Below are 23,570 nucleotides of genomic sequence, written 5' to 3' on the forward strand. Positions count from 1 at the left end.
TATATATTTTGAAAAGGAGTTACAAATTTAATTTAGTTAGTTATTAAATAAGAAGAATACAAATTAATGATTTATGTAAGTTTACAAATATACCCTTATATTAAAATTAAATACAAATATTAAATGAAGTAAAATGAAGCATTCTTATTGGTTGAAACTTCTTCTTTTTTCTTCTTACAAAAAAAAATTCTTCTCATTTGAAGTCTCTACTCCTTAGCTATGTATGTATATATGTGTGTATTTAGTACCTTGTGGGTGGTAATATCATCCATTAGCCTTAAAACCAAACATGCAGCTTTAACAATAGGTGGATATGTGGCGACCCATTTGAAGGTGTCTTCAGTGACCTTATGATCAACCCTACCAACAAAAGATCTTGTTATCATCAAGCCGTAGGTACAAGTCTTCATTGAAACAGACATGTACTCTTCAAGAGTTGGCATGTACCCCTCTTTTAACCATTTGGCTTCAACTAAGTTGTTTTCAATCACCTCTTTTGCCTGTATGCCCAATTTTTTGCTAATTAGACAAGACTAGCATTCATAAATTATGAATTGCACAATCAAAGGCGGAAATGTAATATACCATCTCTATCACATAGTGGATCTGGTATGTTTTTCCTTCCTTTTCAAGTGATTCCTCCATTTCTTGGTGATGATTTAAATGTGTACCTTTGAACAACATCAGTAAAGATCTTGAGTTCATCATAAGTTCCATAGTTATCATATGTGTCATCCAGAACAATCAACCACATGGAGGTTTTCATTAAAAATATTCTCGTATGAGAATGTTGAGGCTCAAAATAGACCCCCAGTATCCAAAAATAGCCTTCTATCAATCTGTCTCGAACGTAAGGTAGTTTCTTTTGCATGTCCAAGTCTTTCCACCATCTAACACAAATGACTAATTAAAAATACGATATATCATGAAAATACATAACTTAATCTAAATTAGCCATGAGGTCTGAGCTTTCACGCAATTCCTACTTGCAAATTCGGCTAAGTTCCTCCTTGTGCATATTAGTATATAAACTTAGCATTAGGAATTTATTAATATTACTATTATTATTATTTGTAACAAAGGTTAGTAATTAATTAAGTTAAATATGGGGTTGGCAGTTAACTTAAAGAAACGGTTATCCCTCCGTCATTTAGTGTATATATATATATATATATATATATATATATATATATATATATATATATATATATCTCCATATTATGAACTTTTGTATTACCAAGATATTTCAATAAAATATCCATATCTGTATGCATCTCTATTCTTTGTATATACACACACAGTCGCACATTCAAACAAGTTACAATGATGATGCTTACGATGATAGAAGTAACACCGATGTTAAACTTCCGCTGTCATCATGTGGTATCAGAGCCGCGGTGGGAAATCGATGAAGATCGATCGATATTATACGATTCCGGGCACATCCGGATGAAGAACAAAAATAGAGGATACGGAGACGGAGACGAATTCAACCCCGATCGCACAACTCCGCAATCACGAATGTTTACAAGAATGAAGCGAGAGATTCTAATGAAATTAGAACGCGAAATCGAGTTACTGGAACGAGAGACGGAAGAAAGACAAGAAGAAACAACGGAAAAAAAACAGGAGAGTTTAATTCTCACGGTAACGAAGATATGAAAGAAAAGGAGATGCTTGATGATCATAAGAACAGAGAGAAGGAACGAGAACAGGAATGGTCAAAAGAGAAAGAGAACCGAGATATCGAGAGAGGGACGAAGGATGAAGACATGAAAGGAATGGAAATAGAGGATCATCAAAAGGATGAAGAAAATGACGAAGAAAAGATGGTTGTAGCGACAGAAAAAAGAATGCTAGCGAAAAAAAGGAAATTACAATTGACATCAGATGTTAAAATGAAGAAAAGAAGGATGCAGAAACGGCGGGAACAAAAAAGAAAGAAAGGATATCCAGATTTAGATTTAGCGACAGAACGATTATTAGCAACAAAAAACATATGAGCGACAGAACGATTTAGCGGCACTGAATTGGCAAACGACCGTTCAAAGACTTTCATCAACAAAAAGGGAAATGAGCAACAATATTACTATACTCGGCATAACAAAACACTTCATGGCAGACCTATGGACGCATTATGATAAATTCAAAGAGAAGGCATTTTATCATCGACGAAGACGAGACGAGTCATTACGAATGCTAAGTTTAGGGGATGGTATTAGTATATAAACTTAGCATTAACAATTTATTAATATCACTATTATTATTATTATTTGTAACATAGGTTAGTAATTAATTAAGTTAAATATGGGGTTGGCAGTTAACTTAAAGAAACGGTTATCCCTCCATCGTTTAGTATATATATCTCCATATTATGAACTTTTGTATTACCAAGATATTTCAATAAAATATCCATATCTATATGCATCTCTATTCTCTGTATATACACACACATTCATATCAAACATACACAATCGCACATTCAAACAAGTTACAATGATGATGCTTACGATGATAGAAGTAACACCGATGTTAAACTTCCGTTGTCATCATGATACCACTTTGTAGAATTTCGGTGTTCGTCGCAGCAGAAATTATACACATATCTCTCACATAATCACTCGAAACAGATTGCATATTCATGTTTGTATATGATGATAAAACAGAGTATGCAAACTCATAAAAAATAGTGGACAATTGATAATAATAATAAAAATTGTCTTGGTGCCGACAAAAGTTGCCGGCATATATCTATATATACATAAGTCATGGTGGTTACTTGGTGGTTGGATTTGGAGGGAATAACCGGTGTTTGAAATGGCGTCTCTTCAAACCAACATAACCTTCATCGATACATACATATAACCATAAGTTTAATAATCCTAAATATACAGAACATAAATATAATTAAGTTTTTCTACTAACACACTCCCCTAAACTTAATTTGTCACACCCCGAAATTATCAGAGCTGGCGTGACAGGGCTGGCGTGACTGGACTGGTATCTTCATTGCACAGCGGAAGCAAATAAGCTAAGACTTCTAGAAAATGAACGCCCACTAAGTACTCGGATCTCCAATGGTTCTCCTATTCCAACCCTGCCTTAACTTTGAAATGCAACCTGAGAAAGAAACATGCGAAAAAGTCAACATAAAGTTGAGCGAGTTCATAGTTTGTTTGTAAAAGATTTGAAATAAATCTTTTGAATAACCGGTTTGTGAAATAATTTTGAGAAAACGAATTTAGAAATCATTTTCTTGCCAAGTTGTATGGAAACTTTGTATTTGTAACGCATTATGTTCGTAAAACCATGTATTTGTAAACTCTCGTATTTGTAATGTTCGTATAACCGTCAATGCCCACCCTGACTTTGACTCCCTACCCGCATAATCCTATGCTTTGAATTTATATAAAACATGGTATTTAATTTGTATAAATCAAGTATTTCTGTAAGTATGTATCTCCCTGGTATGTAGCAATAAGGAAAAAGAGATCACCTTTGGGTTGCAAAGCCACTAGTATGTGTGAAACGGTGCAGGAAGTACTCAAACCTAGCAAATTTGTACCGGGCCTCGGCTGTAAGACACAGTCACCACTATGGGCCGCCCCGGCCTCATGGGTGTGGGTTCGCTACACCCAAATAGATCTATCACTCATGTCCCTCGGTCCTACGATGAGGATTAATGGCCTTAAGTGTTATACCCACCTTTCACATGATCTAAGTAGTAAACCCTCCTTAAGCTAACCATACCATGTATAAAAAGTCTGAAATAATTGTAACATGTATTTTGAACCTCCCCAGCCTCTAAGGCTGAATCTCCCCATTCTCTAAGGCTGAACCACCATAAGTTTAATAATCCTAAATATACAGAACATAAATATAATTAAGTTTTTCTACTAACACACTCCCCTAAACTTAATTTGTCACACCCCGAAATTATCAGAGCTGGCGTGACAGGGCTGGCGTGACTGGACTGGTATCTTCATTGCACAGCGGAAGCAAATAAGCTAAGACTTCTAGAAAATGAACGCCCACTAAGTACTCGGATCTCCAATGGTTCTCCTATTCCAACCCTGCCTTAACTTTGAAATGCAACCTGAGAAAGAAACATGCGAAAAAGTCAACATAAAGTTGAGCGAGTTCATAGTTTGTTTGTAAAAGATTTGAAATAAATCTTTTGAATAACCGGTTTGTGAAATAATTTTGAGAAAACGAATTTAGAAATCATTTTCTTGCCAAGTTGTATGGAAACTTTGTATTTGTAACGCATTATGTTCGTAAAACCATGTATTTGTAAACTCTCGTATTTGTAATGTTCGTATAACCGTCAATGCCCACCCTGACTTTGACTCCCTACCCGCATAATCCTATGCTTTGAATTTATATAAAACATGGTATTTAATTTGTATAAATCAAGTATTTCTGTAAGTATGTATCTCCCTGGTATGTAGCAATAAGGAAAAAGAGATCACCTTTGGGTTGCAAAGCCACTAGTATGTGTGAAACGGTGCAGGAAGTACTCAAACCTAGCAAATTTGTACCGGGCCTCGGCTGTAAGACACAGTCACCACTATGGGCCGCCCCGGCCTCATGGGTGTGGGTTCGCTACACCCAAATAGATCTATCACTCATGTCCCTCGGTCCTACGATGAGGATTAATGGCCTTAAGTGTTATACCCACCTTTCACATGATCTAAGTAGTAAACCCTCCTTAAGCTAACCATACCATGTATAAAAAGTCTGAAATAATTGTAACATGTATTTTGAACCTCCCCAGCCTCTAAGGCTGAATCTCCCCATTCTCTAAGGCTGAACCACCCCAGTCTCTCTATATTATCACCAGACGATCCACCCCTAGTCATGAAAATCATTCACATTTCGATAATACACATTTTTTTTTGTAAAAACCGGTATAGAACATAAGCTTTTTCTAAACCATTTATGTCCGTTTAAACCTGTTTGTAAAATGGTTTAGAAATCTGTAATTCATGTTTACTGAAAATCTTGTATGCTTTGAAAAATGTGCATGTCTTTCCACCCCGAAAACATTTAGAAAATGTAAAACTATAAAAAGGTGGGATTATGAACTCACCTGAATTTTCTTGTGCAAAGCTAGCTAATTACGACTTCGTGATGTCGTTTCCAAGGCGAGACTCGCTAGCGTGCATTCTACAATATTCCTAACACGGAATATCTTATAAGTTTCTAAATAAACGCAGTATCTAAAATACGTGTCATCGAGCTCTACCGAATCATTGACCGAACGATTTGACGGTATGTTGTGAACTTGAAGGAAACGAGGAAGTTTTACTTGTTAGGTTTCGTTTGGTAATATTTTACTAAGTTTTAAAAGTACTTTGTTTCCGAGAAATTCGAGTATATAATATTTATACAAAAATATAAATATATCGATAGGATAGTGAGTCGCTCCATGAAATCGTACGTTGATATCTATAGTACGTCGTTTAGGCGTTTAAAATAAACATATAACTATATTTATTTTATAGATGAATATGAGTCGTTTGATGTTATGAAATAAATATATACAATATATATTTATTTTTGTAAAAGGATTTGTGTTGTTTGATAATTAAAATAAATATATATACTATGTTTATTTTAATCAAAGAATTGTCGTGTTGTTTGACGTTTGAAGTAAACTACATTTACTTTCATAAAAGAATTCGTCGAATTTTCGAAGTTTAGATCAAATATAATATCCATATTTATTGTTGTGAATACTTTCTGAATCGCCGTTTCCGTAAATTGTAAAGTGTCGTTGAATGTAATTATATGTTTGTGTGTGTTTTTCTAAATGGTCATTTGATTGAATATGATAGTTTATTTTATAATAAAACGCGTTGTATATCATGGATTTTCTCGAAAAAAGGGCAGGGTTTCCTCTGTTGTAGGATGCCCCCGACAACACAAGTTGTCGTTATTTATTCAAAATTCAATCAAGTTTCAACAATGTTTTTGTATAATCAATCTATATAACCAAGATAAAAAAAATCAAATACTTTTAACTAATAGTTCATCGATTTGTTCGGTTTGTGAGCACGTTTTTCACGTATTCAATTAAATACTATAATAAAACAGGGTATTCGCCGTTAAGACTTTACCAAATCTTCGTGTCGGAACGTCGAGCTGCTTGGCTGGATTGACCGAGTTGACCGGGTCAACTGAGTTGACTGAGTTAACTCGTTGTGTTGACCAGGCTTGACTGAGTCGACCCGCTCTGCTTCATAATCTGACCCGAAACCACTGACCCGAACCGACTCATTGACCGCCCTTGACAACTTTCGACATGCTGTTGACCCGAGTTGACTCAGGTGTTGACTGAGTCAACTGGGTTTAACCCGAAAACCCGAAAACCCGAAAGACCTGAACCTGAAACAAAAATATGTTCAATAATAGCAAATCAATAGCACCTTCAACACCGCGAATCTATCAGCTTCATTAATCTTCAGCAATAAACCAAAAATGAAAGAAATCGGGGATTTACCGGAGATTTTGTCGAGAGAACATACCACCGTCACTGTGAGCGGCGGTACTGCCGCCGTGTTCAGCCGTTGCCAGCGTCGCCCCGAACCACCTTCAAATCTAAACTGAACCGAGTTCACCTGTACCGAGTCGATACTGACCCGAACCTTGAACCAAAAGACCCGAGATCCTGAACTGAATTATGAGGTGAATCGAACCACACATGAACCGACATCTAACTTGAACACAAACTTGAAGATACCGTAACTGAACAATAACATACACCGCCGCCGTCGCCGCTCCGCCACCGTCGCCGCTCCGCTGCTGACGGCGGTTTGTCGCTATCAATCTCTTTCTCCTCTCAATCTTTCCATCCCGTCGTCTCTCTCTCTCGCCGCCACAGATGGTGGTGATGGTGGTCGGCCGTTCATCGGTCTCGAAGGGAGGTGGTTATGGGTGTTATTGAAGGAGGAGGGGGGCTACTGTCGTGAGTGCGGCCCGTGTTGCTCCGGCAGCCGGCTCGTCGGCCAGTCATCGATAGAAGGAGGTGGGTGTTGTCGAGTGGGAGATGAGGAGACAATTGGATGTTTGGCTTTGATGTTGAATGTATTTGAGAGAGATAATGCTCATATGTGATGTTGGATTTGTGGGTATCAGGAGGATCTCGAGAGGGAGATAGGGGAAATTAGGAGGTGCAGTAGTGGATTTTGTTTTGTGTGTGTATATAGATAAAATCAGGCAAAGGCAAGGATATATATAGATTGTAGAGATGTTCTAAATCTTTTGTATAGATTTAATATACATTTGATAAGATTTGTGAATGTTGTGAAGATTTTGCATAGATCTTGTATAGATCTTGTATTATGTGCAGGTTTAGGCTTGTGGGTTTTGGGCTTGGGCCAGGGCCCACAAACGCATCTCATGTGTAAGTGACCCGTAATTCCTACGAGACTCGATATCGTAACCCAAACTACATAGAATAAAATTTTTAAAATTAAAAAGGCGTAAAATAGTGGCGTTGTCAGTATTTTGTACGGTATCAGTCCGTTGTCATTTGATGTTCCGCAGATTCCACGCGAATCTTCATACGGCGTACCGTAGAGTCGGTAAGCGTTCCTAGGCATTCCAAAGGCCTAATTAAGTTAATTTATGCTTTAAACACTGTTTATTGTCGTGTTAATCATCTGTTAGTCACGTAATTAGGAGCCGTAAATCACCGGTTGTCACATTCTCCCCCTGTTACAGAAATTTCGTCCTCGAAATTTAAACTATGTTATCTCCTCAGAATTGTGTTGTTCGCAGGTAAGTCCGAATCATAACAAAGTGAATGACCGCGTAATCTAAACAAGACTTATTCGAATCATGTGAATTTAATGAGATTCCTCAACAATAAAAACCTAACGGTTTAAAAGAAATGTGTTTCAAAAATTGATGTCAAAAGAAATAAGACGTATTGGTACAGTCACTAATGTGACCAAGTTAATAGGGATCCAACAATGAATAGGAACTTCAACCAATCGAATTCCATATGAACGTTCACAATAAGTAAATGAGCTCTAGAAGCAATAACATCCACTGGATGAACTTAGAATCAACAATCTCAAATGTACTACTTTGCATGAAACGCTCGATCGTGATCAGCACAAGCTGCAAGTTATACCGACGCCACAAGGTGTCGCAATGAATGAAACAATTCAATAATAGGGGTGATCGAACAAGTATCACTTGTGTTTTGCAGTCAATTGAAAGCGCAATGAAGTAAATATGAAAATTTGTTTCTAACAACATCACAGGATTTTCAATTGAAATTTGAACATCAAAGAAATAATGTTTTCGATCGAAGACGAGGAAGCAATGAATATCGCAAAACATTCGATCGATGTTGAAAGGATCGTTAGGAGGTACACCGGAATATGAAATGAATTTTGTGTACCCTTGTCTTATCACACGATTGTGTTAAGACTGTGGTAATGTGATAAATCAAAGCGGATTTAATCTAAATCAATAAATAATAATTAAATCCGTGCATAAGATATGTAAACGAGTTTGGCGCAAGCTTCAAATAAGTGAAAATACCACCACAAGGTGTCGAAATCAACAAACAATTTAATGGAGTGGTAGACCAAACAAGTCGATTACGACTCGAAACAAATGAAACACTTGTTAAGACGGATCTGAATATGATGTTTCCAATACATCATATGGTGTCTTGAATTGAATGTGTAATGAACAAGTTCAAACAATTGAACTTGGTTTTAGCGCAATCCGACAATAAATATATATGTTTCAAAAAAGAAATTTGGACATGGTTACGACGAAAAACCATATATGCAACTTGAAAAGCAAAGAACTTTCAAGAAAATGTGTTGACTTGATAACAAAGGAGCCAACAATTACAATAATGTAGGTCATTCGAATCACAAATCAATAATTAGATTTAGCGAAATAATATTTGAACTTCGATGAAACGCTTATTCGAAACAATACCACATGCGTAACAAACGATGCATGCGTAACATATAAATTTTCAAGAAATGAGGCAATTAGTGTTCACTATAATGAAAGTAATGATCGTGATACAATGACCATTAAGAGGAGTAGAGATGTGAAAATCTAATCACTAGATGCAAAAGTCGGAATTTCAATAAAAGAAATTTGTGGACTTTACCTGGGGTTGCGTGTGATGACCCGTTGTTAGGTGACATTACCATGGAATGTCGAACAAGTTTATCCGTCGTTATTGAGATAAGGGGAATGCAGAGACATACGTCTTCTCCTTGGCGTGATTTGTGTCGTTTGCAGGACCGTGTGCCAAACCGCCGTTTCCTGATCGATAGTTTTCGTGCTGACATGATTAGCATCATCGCTTAAATGCTCCACCGTGTCTTTTCAAAGGCCTCGCCTCGATAGTCGTATGTGTCGTACTTCAACCTCGGTTGATGTATAGCTTAAGTTTCACGTATACATGTGCACTAGCGTTTCGTTCCGCGTAGAATGTGATGTACTCCGACATCCGTTGACGTAAAATTTGAGTTCCATGTATTCTTGTGCACTAGCGTTTCGTTATGCGTAGGCTGCCTCCTCGGGAAATTAAAATATCATAGACATCATGGATAATAGTGCGTGCCCGAGTTAATATTCGCGGTTCCTACGTGATGACCTTTAATGAACTTCAACATAAGTTTCCGAAGGTCTTAAATGCATGTTTCCTAAACTCTCAGAGTTCTGTGTACTGTATGTAATTGTTTTATGCACCGTGTATGTAACACCACAATAGCGTATGTTTGAAAACAAAATTTTAACTGTTTGTTTTTCGACAACGGTTGGAGACCATATTCAAGTCTTAGGCTTTCTGTATGTATTCAAAGTCTCAATGATCTAAGTCCCAGATAAAGGTGAGATTAGAGCCTAGGTATTCCTACAGAAACCTAATTTGCTGTAACCTATAGCTCTGATAACAATCTGTCATACCCCGAAATTAACAGAGCTGGCGTGACTGGACTGGTATCTTCATTGCACAGCGGAAGCAAATAAGCTAAGACTTCTAGAAAATGAACGCCTACTAAGTACTCGATTCTCCAATGGTTCTCCTATTCGAACCGTGCCTCAACTTTGAAATGAAACCTGAGAAAGAAACATGCGAAAAAGTCAACATAAAGTTGAGCGAGTTCATAGTTTGTTTGTAAAAGATTTGTAATAAATCTTTTGAATAACCGGTTTGTGAAATAATTTTGAGAAAACGAATCTAGAAATCATTTTCTTGCCAAGTTATATGGAAACTTTGTATTTTTAACGCATTATGTTCGTAAAACCATGTATTTGTAAACTCTCGTATTTGTAATGTTCGTATAACCGTCAATGCCCACCCTGACTTTGACTCCCAACCCGCATAATCCTATGCTTTGAATTTGTATAAAACATGGTATTTAATTTGTATAAATCAAGTAATTCTGTAAGTATGTATGTCCCTGGTATGTAGCAATAAGGAAAAAGAGATCACCAATGGGTTGCAAAGCCACTGGTATGTGTGAAACGGTGCAGAAGGTACTCAAACCTAGCAAATTTGTACCGGGCCTCGGCTGTAAGACACAGTCACCACTATGGGCCGCCCCCGCCTCATGGGTGTGGGCTCGCTACACCCAAATAGATCTATCACTCATGTCCCTCGGTCCTACAATGAGGATTAATGGCCTTAAGTGTTATACCCACCTTTCACATGATCTAAGTAGTAAACCCTCCTTAAGCTAACCATACCATGTATAAAAAGTCCGAAATAATTGTAACATGTATTTTGAACCTCCCCAGCCTCTAAGGCTGAACCTCCCCAACCTCTAAGGCCAACTCCCCAGTCTTTCTATATTATCACCAGACGATCCACCCCTAGTTATGAAAATCATTCACGTTTCGATAATACGCATTTGTTTTGTAAAAACCGGTATAGAACATAAGCTTTTCCTAAACCATTTATGTCTGTTAAAACTTGTTTGTAAAATCGTTTAGAAATCTGTAATTCATGTTTATTGAAAACCTTGTATGCTTTGCAAAATGTGCATGTCTTTCTACCCCGAAAACATTTAGAAAATGTAAAACTGTAAAAAGGTGGGGTTATGAACTCACCTGAATTTTCTTGTGCAAAGCTAGCTAATTACGACTTCGTGATGTCGTTTCCATGGTGAGACACGCTAGCGTGCATTCTACAATATTCCTAACACGGAATATCTTATAAGTTTCTAAATAAACGCAGTAACTAAAATACGTGTCATCGAGCTCTACCGAATCGTTGACCGAACGATTTGACGGTACGTTGTTAACTTGAAGGAAAGGAGGAAGTTTTACTCGTTAGGTCTCGTTTAATGTCGGTAATATTTTACTAAGTTTTAAAAGTACTTTGTTTCTGAGAAATTCGAGTATATAAATATTTATACAAAAATATAAATATATCGATAGGATAGTGAGTCGCTCCGTGAAATCGTACGTTGATATCTATAGTACGTCGTTTAGGTGTTTAAAATAAATATATAACTATATTTATTTTATAGATGAACACGAGTCGTTTGATGTTATGAAATAAATATATACAATCTATATTTATTTTTGTAAAAGGATTTGTGTTGTTTGATAATTGAAATAAATATATATACTATGTTTATTTTAAACAAAGAATCATCGTGTTGTGTGTTGTTTGACGTTTGAAGTAAACTACATTTACTTTCATAAAAGAATTCGTCGAATTTTCGAAGTTTAGATCAAATATAATATCCATATTTATTGTTGTGAATACTTTCCGAATCGCCGTTTCCGTAAATTGTAAAGTGTCGTTGAATGTAATTATATGTTTGTGTGTGTTTTTCTAAAAGGTCATTTGAATCCGATAGTTTATTTTATAATAAAACGTGTTGTATATTACGGATTTTCTCGAACAATGGGCAGAGTTTCCTCTGTTTTAGGACGCCCCCGACAACACAAGTTGTCGTTATTTATTCAAAATTCAATCAAGTTTCAACTATACTTTTGTATAATCAATCTATATAACCAAGATAAAAAAAAATCAAATACTTTTAACTAGTAGTTCATCGATTTGTTCGGTTTGTGAGCTCGTTTTTCACGTATTCAATAAAAAAACTATATAAAAACAGCGTATTCGCCGTTAAGACTTTACCAAATCTTCGTGTCGGAACGTCGAGCCGCTTGGCTGGATTGACCGAGTTGACCGGGTCAACTGAGTTGACCGACTGAGTTGACTGAGTCAACTTGTCAGGACCTTCAAAAATGTCCCTAAACACCCCATAAATAAAAACCCGGACCCCTGAAACCCTAATCCATATCAAAAACCAAGAAATCGAGAAAACTAGTCTTCAGGCGGGCCGCGTAAAGGTTAAATATACCTTACGCGGGCCGCGTCAACTTGAAATTTGACCGGATAAGCATCCAGGACCACGTGTTGACTACCTGGTGACCCTACTCGTGAACAATGCAACCTATACGTAGACTAGGCGGCCACGCGGGCCGCGTAAGAGTTAACCATGGGTTTACGCGGGCCGCGTAAAACCCAAATTCTGGCTATAAATAGCCTGTGCATGGGGCTTCATTCTGTTGTCGAAAACTTTCAATCAAAACGAATTCTCATGCTAGAAATCATAATTTCATAATAGCGGGGTGCTGCTACGATACCGGGTATTAACTCGATCGCTGCTACGATTCAATGTCCGATCGATTAAAACTATCCGATGAATGTTTAAGTGTTGCTCAAATTGGGTTTATACTTTGTCATTCGTCGACAATTCGATGGATGTTTAAGTATTGCACTTTGTCATTCGTCACGAGGGTTTAATCTCGTGAGTTATCATAAATGTTGTATTAGTTACTGACCTAGTTCGTGTGCATTGTTATTTAAATTAGGTTATCAGGCTAATCAGTAGGCTAAACTTTGCCAGCATAAATCTACAATGTGAGTCATTCTCTTTTTATCAAATCATATTTTACAATACTCCATATTTTCAAAAGTTATAATTACAGGGATTAAGTCGTGGTTATCTTAAATCACTGGCTAGTGGGGTATTGTGCACATTACTAATTTCTCCCAGTTAGGCTAATAAATCCTAACAGTGATAAACGTCACCAGGTGACACGGCGCTAGATAAAAAAATAAGATATAAGCCATTGTAATCGCTCTTGTGCTGTAATTTATAACTATGTGTCATTTTATCAAAATGAATGATTCACCAGTATTTCCCCGCTGACAAAAATATTCTTAAAACATGTTACAGGCGACCTGCTGTAAATCAAAGACAACGTGCTATGGAGCACTAATCAGCTTGAAGAGGTGGCTCAGTTAAAATAAATAAACATGTTTTAATAAATCAGGGAATTTCCTAGTAAAATTCCTCTATTGTAAATTACGTGGTTTATCCCGAATTATGAAATAAAATAATCGGGCATTTCAAGTTTTAAAAAGATCCTGTTAAAATCTTCCGCTGTCGCATCAATTAAATACCACGGGTTCCTGTCCCGCGGCTCCTGACCGGGTCAAACCGGGGCTGGGGCCGTGACACAACTCGTTGTGTTGACCAGGCTTGACCGAGTCGACCCGCTCTGCTTCATAATCTAACCCGAAACCACTGACCCGAACCGACTCGTTGACTGCCCTTGACCACGTTCGACCTGCTGTTGACCCGAGTTGACTCGGGTGTTGACTGAGTCAACCGGGTTTAACCCGAAAACCCGAAAGTCCTTAACTGAAACAAAAATATGTTCAATAGCAGCAAATCAATAGCACCTTCAACACCGCGAATCTATCAGCTTCATTAATCTTCAGCAATAAACCAAAAATGAACGAAATTGGGGATTTACCGGAGATTTTGTCGAGAGAACATACCACCGTCACTGTAAGCAGCGGTACTGCCGCCGTGCTCAGCCGTTGCCAGCGTCGCCCCGAACCACCGTCAAATCTAAACTGAACCGAGTTCACCTGTACCGTGCCGATACTGACCCGAACCATGAACCAAAAGACCCGAGATCCTGAACTGAATTCTGAGGTGAACCGAACCGCACCTGAACCGACATCTAACTTGAACCTAAACTTGAAGATACCAGAACTGAACAAAAACATACACCGCCGCCGTCGCCGCTCCACCACCGTTGTGGCTCCGCCACTGACGGCGGTTTGTCGCCGTCAATCTCTTTCTCCTCTCAATCTTTCCATCCCGTCGTCTCTCTCTCTCGCCGACACAGATTGTGGTGATGGTGGTCGGTCATTCATCGGTCTCGAAGGGAGGTGGTTACGGGTGTTATTGAAGGAAGAGGGGGGGCTACTGTGGTGAGTGCGGCCGGTGTTGCTCCGGCAGCCGGCTCGTTGGCCAGTCATCGAGAGAAGGGGGTGGGTGTTGTCGAGTGGGAGAGGAGGAGACAATTGGATGTTTGGCTTTGATGTTGAATGTATTTGAGAGAGATAATGCTCATATGTGATGTTGGATTTGTGGGTATCAGGAGGATCTCGAGAGGGAGATGGGGGAAATTAGGAGGTGCAGTAGTGGATTTTGTTTTGTGTGTGTATATTGATAAAATCAGGTATAGGCAAGGATATATATAGATTGTAGAGATCTTCTAAATCTTTTGTATAGATTTAATATAGATTTGATAAGATTTGTGAATCTTGTGAAGATTTTGCATAGATCTTGTATTATGTGCAAGTTTAGGCTCGTGGGTTTTGGGCTTGGGCCAGGGCCCAAAAGCGCATCTCATGTGTAAGTGGCTCGTAATTCCTACGAGGCCCGATATCGTAACCCAAACTCCATAGAATAAATTTTTTAAAATTAAAAAGGCGTAAAATAGTGGCGTTGTCAGTATTTTGTACGGTATCAGTCCGTTGTCATTTGATGTTCCGCAAATTCCACGCGAATCTTCATACACGTACTATAGAGTCGGTAAGCGTTCCTAGGCACTCCAAAGGCCTAATTAAGTTAATTTGTGCTGTAAACACTATTTATTGTCGCGTTAGTCATCTATTAATCATGTAATTAGGAGCCGTAAATCACCGGTTGTCACGTAATCGCTCCTTCGAGAATGCATCATAACGCTACGCTCCTGTTGGCTTCGTCTTGAATGTGCAATCATGGCTTCTTTTTTTTGAATTTCATCCTTGCTCGTTTGGCCTGCTGTTTGATTAGCCTTCTACCGTTTTTATACATCAGCCTGTCATCACCGATTGTAAGACCCGCAAAGTTCGCTTTGATTACCTTCTTCGATCGAACGTCTTCTTCGTCATCTACACGTGTTGCGACATTCACATTTGGTACTTCATCTTTTCCCCGTCTGGTATTGTTGAATGATTCCCCATCCGTGTGAATACTACGGCCCACACCATAGCCGTCTTCAACCCTCACATGGCTGGAACTTGGGACACTTGTCCGTATTTTAAATTCTAGGAATCCTTATCGATTCCGTTCGCTATTCCACGGTTCTTCTTGCAGACGTAATTCATTGTTGGAACAACATTTTGTTCCAATCGCATCCTCCTGAGATCTTTCAGGATCTTCTTTTCTTTGCTGGAAATCCTGGTTCTTGATTGCGGTCTCGTTTTGTTGCTTCTTGATGGATCGATCTTCAACTTCAACGAGGCTCTGATACCACTATGTTAGTGGAAGCCGTTATCATCATCATTGTCGTATTCCTGTTTGTGACTCTGTACGTGTTTGTACAGAGAGTATACAACGAATTCTTGTAAATGGATATTATTATTGAATATCTTGGTGATTACAAATGTTAGAGAATACATTATATATATAGGGTGGAGGTGACGGTTTGTCAACCGACATACCTTTTACCAACCGCCAAGTAATATCTAATTTCTAATGCTAACCTAAATACTAAAATTAAGATTCTAATAATAACATAATATATAGTTTAGTTTATATATATCTAACAGTGCATTGATTGAAGGACATTAAAATCAGACTTTGCAAGCTTCAGTAAGACCTCATTGTGGGAAACATCTTGTTGGTAAATAGGTATGTAACGCACAGCCTCTAGCCTTGGCAACCTTTTCCGGAGAGGCTGCCTTAGTGCTTCTTGTATTTGGGCTCTCAATAAAGAGTCGCAAGAAGGATCCTTTGCCATGATAGCAAGGTGAGTTTTAGTGAACTCGAGGGCATCATCTAGTACTTTTTCGCCTTCCGCCCGCATATAAGATGCTTCATACAAAGCAAGCAATCCTTGAGCATCTTCACATAAAGACTCCTTAAAATTTCCCTTCTCATACATATGGTTCTTGAATATTCCTGTAACGTGCAAGCCCTCATCTTAGTGCTACAGTACCACATCAAGGCAAAATCAACAAAAAAATTATATAGGGCTATATCGGAGATAGGGCCCGATCAACAAAGTCTTGCGGGTTCAATGTCCCAACAAGGACAATGGGAAATGATTTTGAGTTTGATGGCAAAATCAACAAAAAAATTATCTAGGGCTATATCGGAAACTTTAAAAAAATATTTTTACTTATAGAGACAACATGTTGTCTCTATAACTTTAAATATTTTTCTTTTTCTTTTATTTTATTAATAATCAATATGTTGTCTCTATAACTAGCCATTTAAACTGCCAAAACGAAACCGTATGTATCTCAAACCAAAGGATGATGTTGGCATTTCATAGATCCCTAAAATACTTGCCATGTTTTTTTTTTCTTTTTTTTTTTTTTTTTTTTTGCAGTACTGCAGTGACGATAGAGAGGGAGTCGCAGACCTGAATGGCGAATAAAAAAACAACAGGCAGTTTGAGAAGTATGGTACGACGATTAGGGTTACCGGAATGTATACAAGATGCGGAGGTGTCACGATGGTATACGAGTGTGAGACCTGACGACAGTGGCGAAGGGGATTTGCTCCAATGCGGCGGCGAGGACAGTGGGGATTAGCGTTCCGATGAGCACCCCCATGCTTGAATGCCAGTTTTTCAGTTAAAATAAAGACAACCATGGTTAGATACACACCTCCAGTGAGCCTGGGTTGCGAGTTCAGGCGACAAACGAAGCACATGCGAAGTTCAGGTCAGCCCTCTTTACCAACATGTTCTGTTTGAGCTTAAAGAAATGTGATGAGGTTCAGGTCGGGGATCCGGGTATGACGCATAACCCGATAACTTAGTAAATTTTTCGCCTCTTTAGTAGATGTGTTGAAAACAATCAGCATTCATCCATACTCTCTGATCATGCTCTTATGTTTGTGCTTGAATGCTTTCATTAATGTGGTTAAAATTTCACATCGGATCTTCCGCATAAACTTTATACAATAACTTTTAGTTCTAGTGGGTGGCCTTAGTTATCTATTTATCTCACATTAACAAGAAAAAGAAAATACTAGTGTTATAATTTCCACATTTTACCCTGCAGATACACATCATAAAGTTATTGCGGTATTGTTGGCAGCGGAAGTTTATCATGCACATCATCATCATAACCAGAACTTGATTCATCACAAACATGTTTGGATTTCATGGTGAATCAATCGGATAATACACAACACTAGAAAACCGAAAAACGAAAGAAAGGATATTATAGTTAATATCTTGGTACCGGTTAACATACCAGTAATATTGTTTATATACATAATGAAAGGGTGGTTATTTTGGCGGTTACTTTTGGCGCCAATAACTGTCATTCAAACCGGTGCCTCTTGAGACACATACCCCTTCGATAATATTCTATTCGGTAAATACACACATAATAAGATAATTAATTACACAGTTACATAATAATGTACTAAATATGATATAATCGAGTTTATTAATTCTAATACGCCCCCTTAAACTGGATTATATCCATGGGAATTCATTAAAACGCTTCGGTTGGCCTCGTTCACAGCCTTTTCAGCTTGTCGGAAATCAAATCTTCGCTGCTTCTGTGCCTTTTTCATTCCTCTCCAATCATTCCCAGCGAAAAGAGCATAGTGTTCCCTATCATCATCCGGTATACCTCCAGTGCTTACCGTTCTTCTTCCTCCATTTCCGGCCATGTCTTGCTGCTCCTTGAGTTTGTTCACTTCTTACATTGTCTTGAGTTGATTTGAACTTATAATAGTATATAAGAACATCCAGGTACATGGCATAAACTATCCTCATGTACTCTCCATCTTCATAATCATGACCCATATCTTTAGAGACCATTGCCCATAAGTTATTTGAAGTTAAAGTACGATGACCACCTTCCCTTTTGACTATCATAGATAGTTCCAGCATATTCACCCTCTTGTTATTACTCATGTAAACTGGCATCGGTCTTGAATTAATTCCCATTTTTACTCGTAAAAACCAGTCGATCATTTCTTCGAATTTCCCTTCTATTTCATACTTATACTTCATTACATATTCACCATCATCTAACATATCTAACAAGGCCTTGCAATCTTGAAATTCATTGAATTTCATGAATTGCAGAATCATCACATTCCAATCAGGTTCATTGGAAGATAAGTTTAACCTTTCGAAATAATCATTCAAGTAATTGGACTTGAATGTTTCATGATAGGATTCGTTTTCAATTATAAACTGTTTTTCTTTTGCACCAATTTCATCCTCCCTTGTTAATCCCGTTAAAATGTTTTTCTTATTCAGAAGTGGTGCGCTAAACATAGGAAACAGTTTACATTTTTCACCGTTAAACTTGACTGTGATGCCCTGTATTATGAGTTGATCAAGGCTGAGGATATTTCTATCCAATTCCGGTGTGTAATACACACTTTGGATTCGAATTTTTTCACTCCCGGATATAACATCCACAGCCCCTATGCCCCGTATAAAGAAAAATTGATTTTCCCCGGTGTTTGTCTCAACACCATAAATGTTTTTAATTCTTTTGAAAGAATCTAAATTGCCGGAAAAATGACGTTTGAGTTTTGTACTCACATACCATATTTCTGGCCAAAGACCACCGTCGGTACCACTAATGATAAATTCTGAGTCTCTAACGTTGTCTTCTTCTTGAATTTGTGTACCGGTTTCTATGGCTTGCTTGATCAACAGAGATGTTTCATCGCTTTCTTTTTCTTTGCAGAATGCTATTTGGTGTCCTGGCATATTGCAGTAGTAACACCGTTTCTATATGACCTTGGCCATTGTTCTTTCTCTTTGTTCATCAGAACAATGCTTACATGGAAGCACCGATGCAGACGTGTAGGCTTTGTCTCCTTTATAATCTGATGTGGCTCTGATACCACTTGTTGGCAGCGGAAGTTTATCATGCACATCATCATCATAACCAGAACTTGATTCATCACAAACATGTTTGGATTTCATGGTGAATCAGTCGGATAATACACAACACTAGAAAACCGAAAAAACGAAAGAAAGGATATTATAGTTAATATCTTGGTACCGGTTAACATACCGGTAATATTGTTTATATACATAATGAAAGGGTGGTTATTTTGGCAGTTACTTTTGGCGCCAATAACTGTCATTCAAACCGGTGCCTCTTGAGACACATACCCCTTCGATAATATTCGGTAAATACACACATAATAAGATAATTAATTACACAGTTACATAATAATGTACTAAATATGATATAATCGAGTTTATTAATTCTAATAGGTATTACCTCGTTTATGCTACTTAATGAGCTCCTTGACCCTCACAAAGGTTATCTTATGCATGAGACATGTATATTTAAAGATAATGGTACAATAAAGGAAACCCGTTATGTTGGTCCTCAAAATCAAGGCATTATGATTATGAATTCTCTCCTGCAACTTTGTACTATATACCTTACTTTAAAAAGGTTGGTGATTTCACTTTTTGCACTATCAATTGATGCTCACTAGAATTATAATATTAGCCACACATATTTAACTTTTGAATCAGGTTATGTATCAGGTTGATGCTCAGTAGAATAATAATGAAGAACAAACCGTATAGTAACAGAACTGGTGCATATACCGTTGCATCTCGGTTGTTGATTGCAACACCACTGCCTACTTACGTGCTACTCTGTTGAGGCATTGGCTGGCATGTGAGTTTGTATCTCCTTTTATATTAGAAATGACTAAATTAACTTGGAAGGTTATAATGTATCTTTGTAAATTGTTCAAATAGGGAATATGTATAAGTTCCCAAATGATTTGTAACCTGTACAAGTGGGCTTTGTTTTTTCCAACTTCAAAGATTCTAATGTATGTTTTTGTAGATGTTGTATTGTGCGAATTATTTGGTTTCAATATCTAGATAATAGTTTTTTTAATTTTTTATTTTTTTTAAAAGAAAAACGTATAGAGAAGACTTGTGGTCTCTATAGGGCATAAATGTTTTTTTTAAAGAAAAATCTATAGAGACGACATGTCGTCTCCATAGAACATAAATGTTTTTTAAAGAAAAATCTATAGAGACGATGTCGTCTCTAAAGAGCATAAATGTTTTTTTTTTTCATTCATTACAAAAGATGTGTTTCTAAATTTATCTATTTTTTCTTTGAAGTTTAACAATCTGAACTTGTACATCATATAACTCTTTGCACTTGTCAGAAAGTTCTTTTATTTTATCTCTCATGGTCTCATTCGATAAATCTATTACCTGAAGCTATTTATTTAGTTTATTAGTTAAAGTTCTAACTTCAAGTTCACATGATTTAATTTTATTTAGGTATTAGAGACTCTTTTTTCTTTATGAAAAAGTTTGATTCTTTTAAACCATTTAGTTCATTTATAAGACTTTGGTTGTATGTGGACTACATGTCGACTGTACCTCTTAATTCACTGAAACTTATGTAGGTAGAACTTACTGGTTTTGAATTTACATCACCGGTAGCTTTGCTCAAATCGGTCATAAATGCAGCAAAATCATTATTGGCCTCCTCTTTTTCTGAAGTTATCTTCTCTTCAGGTTGCACTTATACATCTTCTCTTTTTCTGAAGTTATCTTCTCTTTTTCTCTTTTTCTGAAGTTTTTCTTCAGGCTTGACCAGTTTAGCATCATTTTGTTCTGCTTCATAATCTAACCCGAAACCACTGACCCGAACCGACTCGTTGACTGCCCTTGACCACGTTCGACCTGCTGTTGACCCGAGTTGACTCGGGTGTTGACTGAGTCAACCGGGTTTAACCCGAAAACCCGAAAGTCCTTAACTGAAACAAAAATATGTTCAATAGCAGCAAATCAATAGCACCTTCAACACCGCGAATCTATCAGCTTCATTAATCTTCAGCAATAAACCAAAAATGAACGAAATTGGGGATTTACCGGAGATTTTGTCGAGAGAACATACCACCGTCACTGTAAGCAGCGGTACTGCCGCCGTGTTCAGCCGTTGCCAGCGTCGCCCCGAACCACCGTCAAATCTAAACTGAACCGAGTTCACCTGTACCGTGCCGATACTGACCCGAACCATGAACCAAAAGACCCGAGATCCTGAACTGAATTCTGAGGTGAACCGAACCGCACCTGAACCGACATCTAACTTGAACCTAAACTTGAAGATACCGGAACTGAACAAAAACATACACCGCCGCCGTCGCCGCTCCACCACCGTTGCGGCTCCGCCACTGACGGCGGTTTGTCGCCGTCAATCTCTTTCTCCTCTCGATCTTTCCATCCCGTCGTCTCTCTCTCTCGCCGACACAGATTGTGGTGATGGTGGTCGGTCATTCATCGGTCTCGAAGGGAGGTGGTTACGGGTGTTATTGAAGGAAGAGGGGGGGCTACTGTGGTGAGTGCGGCCGGTGTTGCTCCGGCAGCCGGCTCGTTGGCCAGTCATCGAGAGAAGGGGGTGGGTGTTGTCGAGTGGGAGAGGAGGAGACAATTGGATGTTTGGCTTTGATGTTGAATGTATTTGAGAGAGATAATGCTCATATGTGATGTTGGATTTGTGGGTATCAGGAGGATCTCGAGAGGGAGATGGGGGAAATTAGGAGGTGCAGTAGTGGATTTTGTTTTGTGTGTGTATATTGATAAAATCAGGTATAGGCAAGGATATATATAGATTGTAGAGATCTTCTAAATCTTTTGTATAGATTTAATATAGATTTGATAAGATTTGTGAATCTTGTGAAGATTTTGCATAGATCTTGTATAGATCTTGTATTATGTGCAGGTTTAGGCTTTGGGTTTTTGGTTTGGCCAGGGCTCAAAAGCGCATCTCATGTGTAAGTGACTCGTAATTCATACGAGGCCCGATATCGTAACCCAAACTCCATAGAATAAAATTTTTAAAATTAAAAAGGCGTAAAATAGTGGCGTTGTCAGTATTTTGTACGGTATCAGTCCGTTGTCATTTGATGTTCCGCAAATTCCACGCGAATCTTCATACACGTACTATAGAGTCGGTAAGCGTTCATAGGCACTCCAAAGGCCTAATTAAGTTAATTTGTGCTGTAAACACTATTTATTGTCGCGTTAGTCATCTATTAATCATGTAATTAGGAGCCGTAAATCACCGGTTGTCACATAATTGCTCCTTCGAGAATGCATCATAACGCTACGCTCCTGTTGGCTTCGTCTTGAATGTGCAATCATGGCTTCTTTTTTTTTGAATTTCATCCTTGCTCGTTTGGCCAGCTGTTTGGTTAGCCTTCTACCGTCTTTATACATCAGCCTGTCATCACCGATTGTAAGACCCGCAAAGTTCGCTTTGATTACCTTATTCGATCGAACGTCTTCTTCGTCATCTACACGTGTTGCGACATTCACATTTGGTACTTCATCTTTTCCCCGTCTGGTATTATTAAATGATTCCCCATCCGTGTGAATACTACGGCCCACACCATAGCCGTCGTCAACCCTCACATGGCTGGAACTTGGGACACTTGTCCGTATTTTAAATTCTAGGAATCCTTATGCATTCCGTTCGCTATTCCACGGTTCTTCTTGCAGACGTAATTCATTGTTGGAACAACATTTTGTTCCAATCGCATCCTCCTGAGATCTTTCAGGATCTTCTTTTCTTTGCTGGAAATCCTGGTTCTTGATTGCGGTCTCGTTTTGTTGCTTCTTGATGGATCGATCTTCAACTTCAACGAGGCTCTGATACCACTATGTTAGTGGAAGCCGTTATCATCATCATTGTCGTATTCCTGTTTGTGACTCTGTACGTGTTTGTACAGAGAGTATACAACGAATTCTTGTAAATGGATATTATTATTGAATATCTTGGTGATTACAAATGTTAGAGAATACATTATATATATAGGGTGGAGGTGACGGTTTGTCAACCGACATACCTTTTACCAACCGCCAAGTAATATCTAATTTCTAATGCTAACCTAAATACTAAAATTAAGATTCTAATAATAACATAATATATAGTTTAGTTTATATATATCTAACAGTGCATTGATTGAAGGACATTAAAATCAGACTTTGCAAGCTTCAGTAAGACCTCATTGTGGGAAACATCTTGTTGGTAAATAGGTATGTAACGCACAGCCTCTAGCCTTGGCAACCTTTTCCGGAGAGGCTGCCTTAGTGCTTCTTGTATTTGGGCTCTCAATAAAGAGTCGCAAGAAGGATCCTTTGCCATGATAGCAAGGTGAGTTTTAGTGAACTCGAGGGCATCATCTAGTACTTTTTCGCCTTCCGCCCGCATATAAGATGCTTCATACAAA

At 38.0% G+C, this 23,570-nt stretch overlaps 2 protein-coding genes and 1 long non-coding RNA gene across 3 annotated transcripts; all 3 read right to left on the reverse strand.

Annotated features, from left to right (window-relative positions):
* Positions 1-206: 206 nt before the first annotated feature.
* LOC110920013 ((E)-beta-farnesene synthase) lies at positions 207-16,918 on the reverse strand. Its single transcript, XM_022164258.2, is given in 6 exon segments — positions 207-500; positions 586-664; positions 666-890; positions 987-1,022; positions 15,917-16,259; positions 16,828-16,918. Coding segments are annotated over 6 exon segments (1,068 nt in total).
* Positions 13,575-15,874, reverse strand: LOC118487972. Its single transcript, XR_004883040.1, has 2 exons — positions 13,834-15,874; positions 13,575-13,718 (listed from the first exon to the last, which is right to left on the reverse strand). It is a non-coding gene; the product is annotated as an uncharacterized LOC118487972 (long non-coding RNA).
* On the reverse strand, positions 16,659-22,023 carry LOC110916732. Its single transcript, XM_022161412.2, has 2 exons — positions 21,211-22,023; positions 16,659-21,095 (listed from the first exon to the last, which is right to left on the reverse strand). The coding sequence occupies exon 2, from the start codon at positions 19,051-19,053 to the stop codon at positions 17,941-17,943; it is 1,113 nt and encodes a 370-aa protein (XP_022017104.1). The 5' UTR covers positions 19,054-21,095; positions 21,211-22,023; the 3' UTR covers positions 16,659-17,940.
* Between the last annotated feature and the right edge of the window lie 1,547 nt (positions 22,024-23,570).

The sequence above is a fragment of the Helianthus annuus genome, chromosome 16 (genome assembly GCF_002127325.2).
Source record: "Helianthus annuus cultivar XRQ/B chromosome 16, HanXRQr2.0-SUNRISE, whole genome shotgun sequence".
In the NCBI taxonomy this organism is placed as follows: Eukaryota; Viridiplantae; Streptophyta; class Magnoliopsida; order Asterales; family Asteraceae; genus Helianthus; species Helianthus annuus.

What these genes read in the sequence shown, in the direction of transcription:
- LOC110916732 (XM_022161412.2), bottom strand. Translation starts at nt 19,053, where the DNA reads ATGCCAGGACACCAAATAGCATTCTGCAAAGAAAAAGAAAGCGATGAA.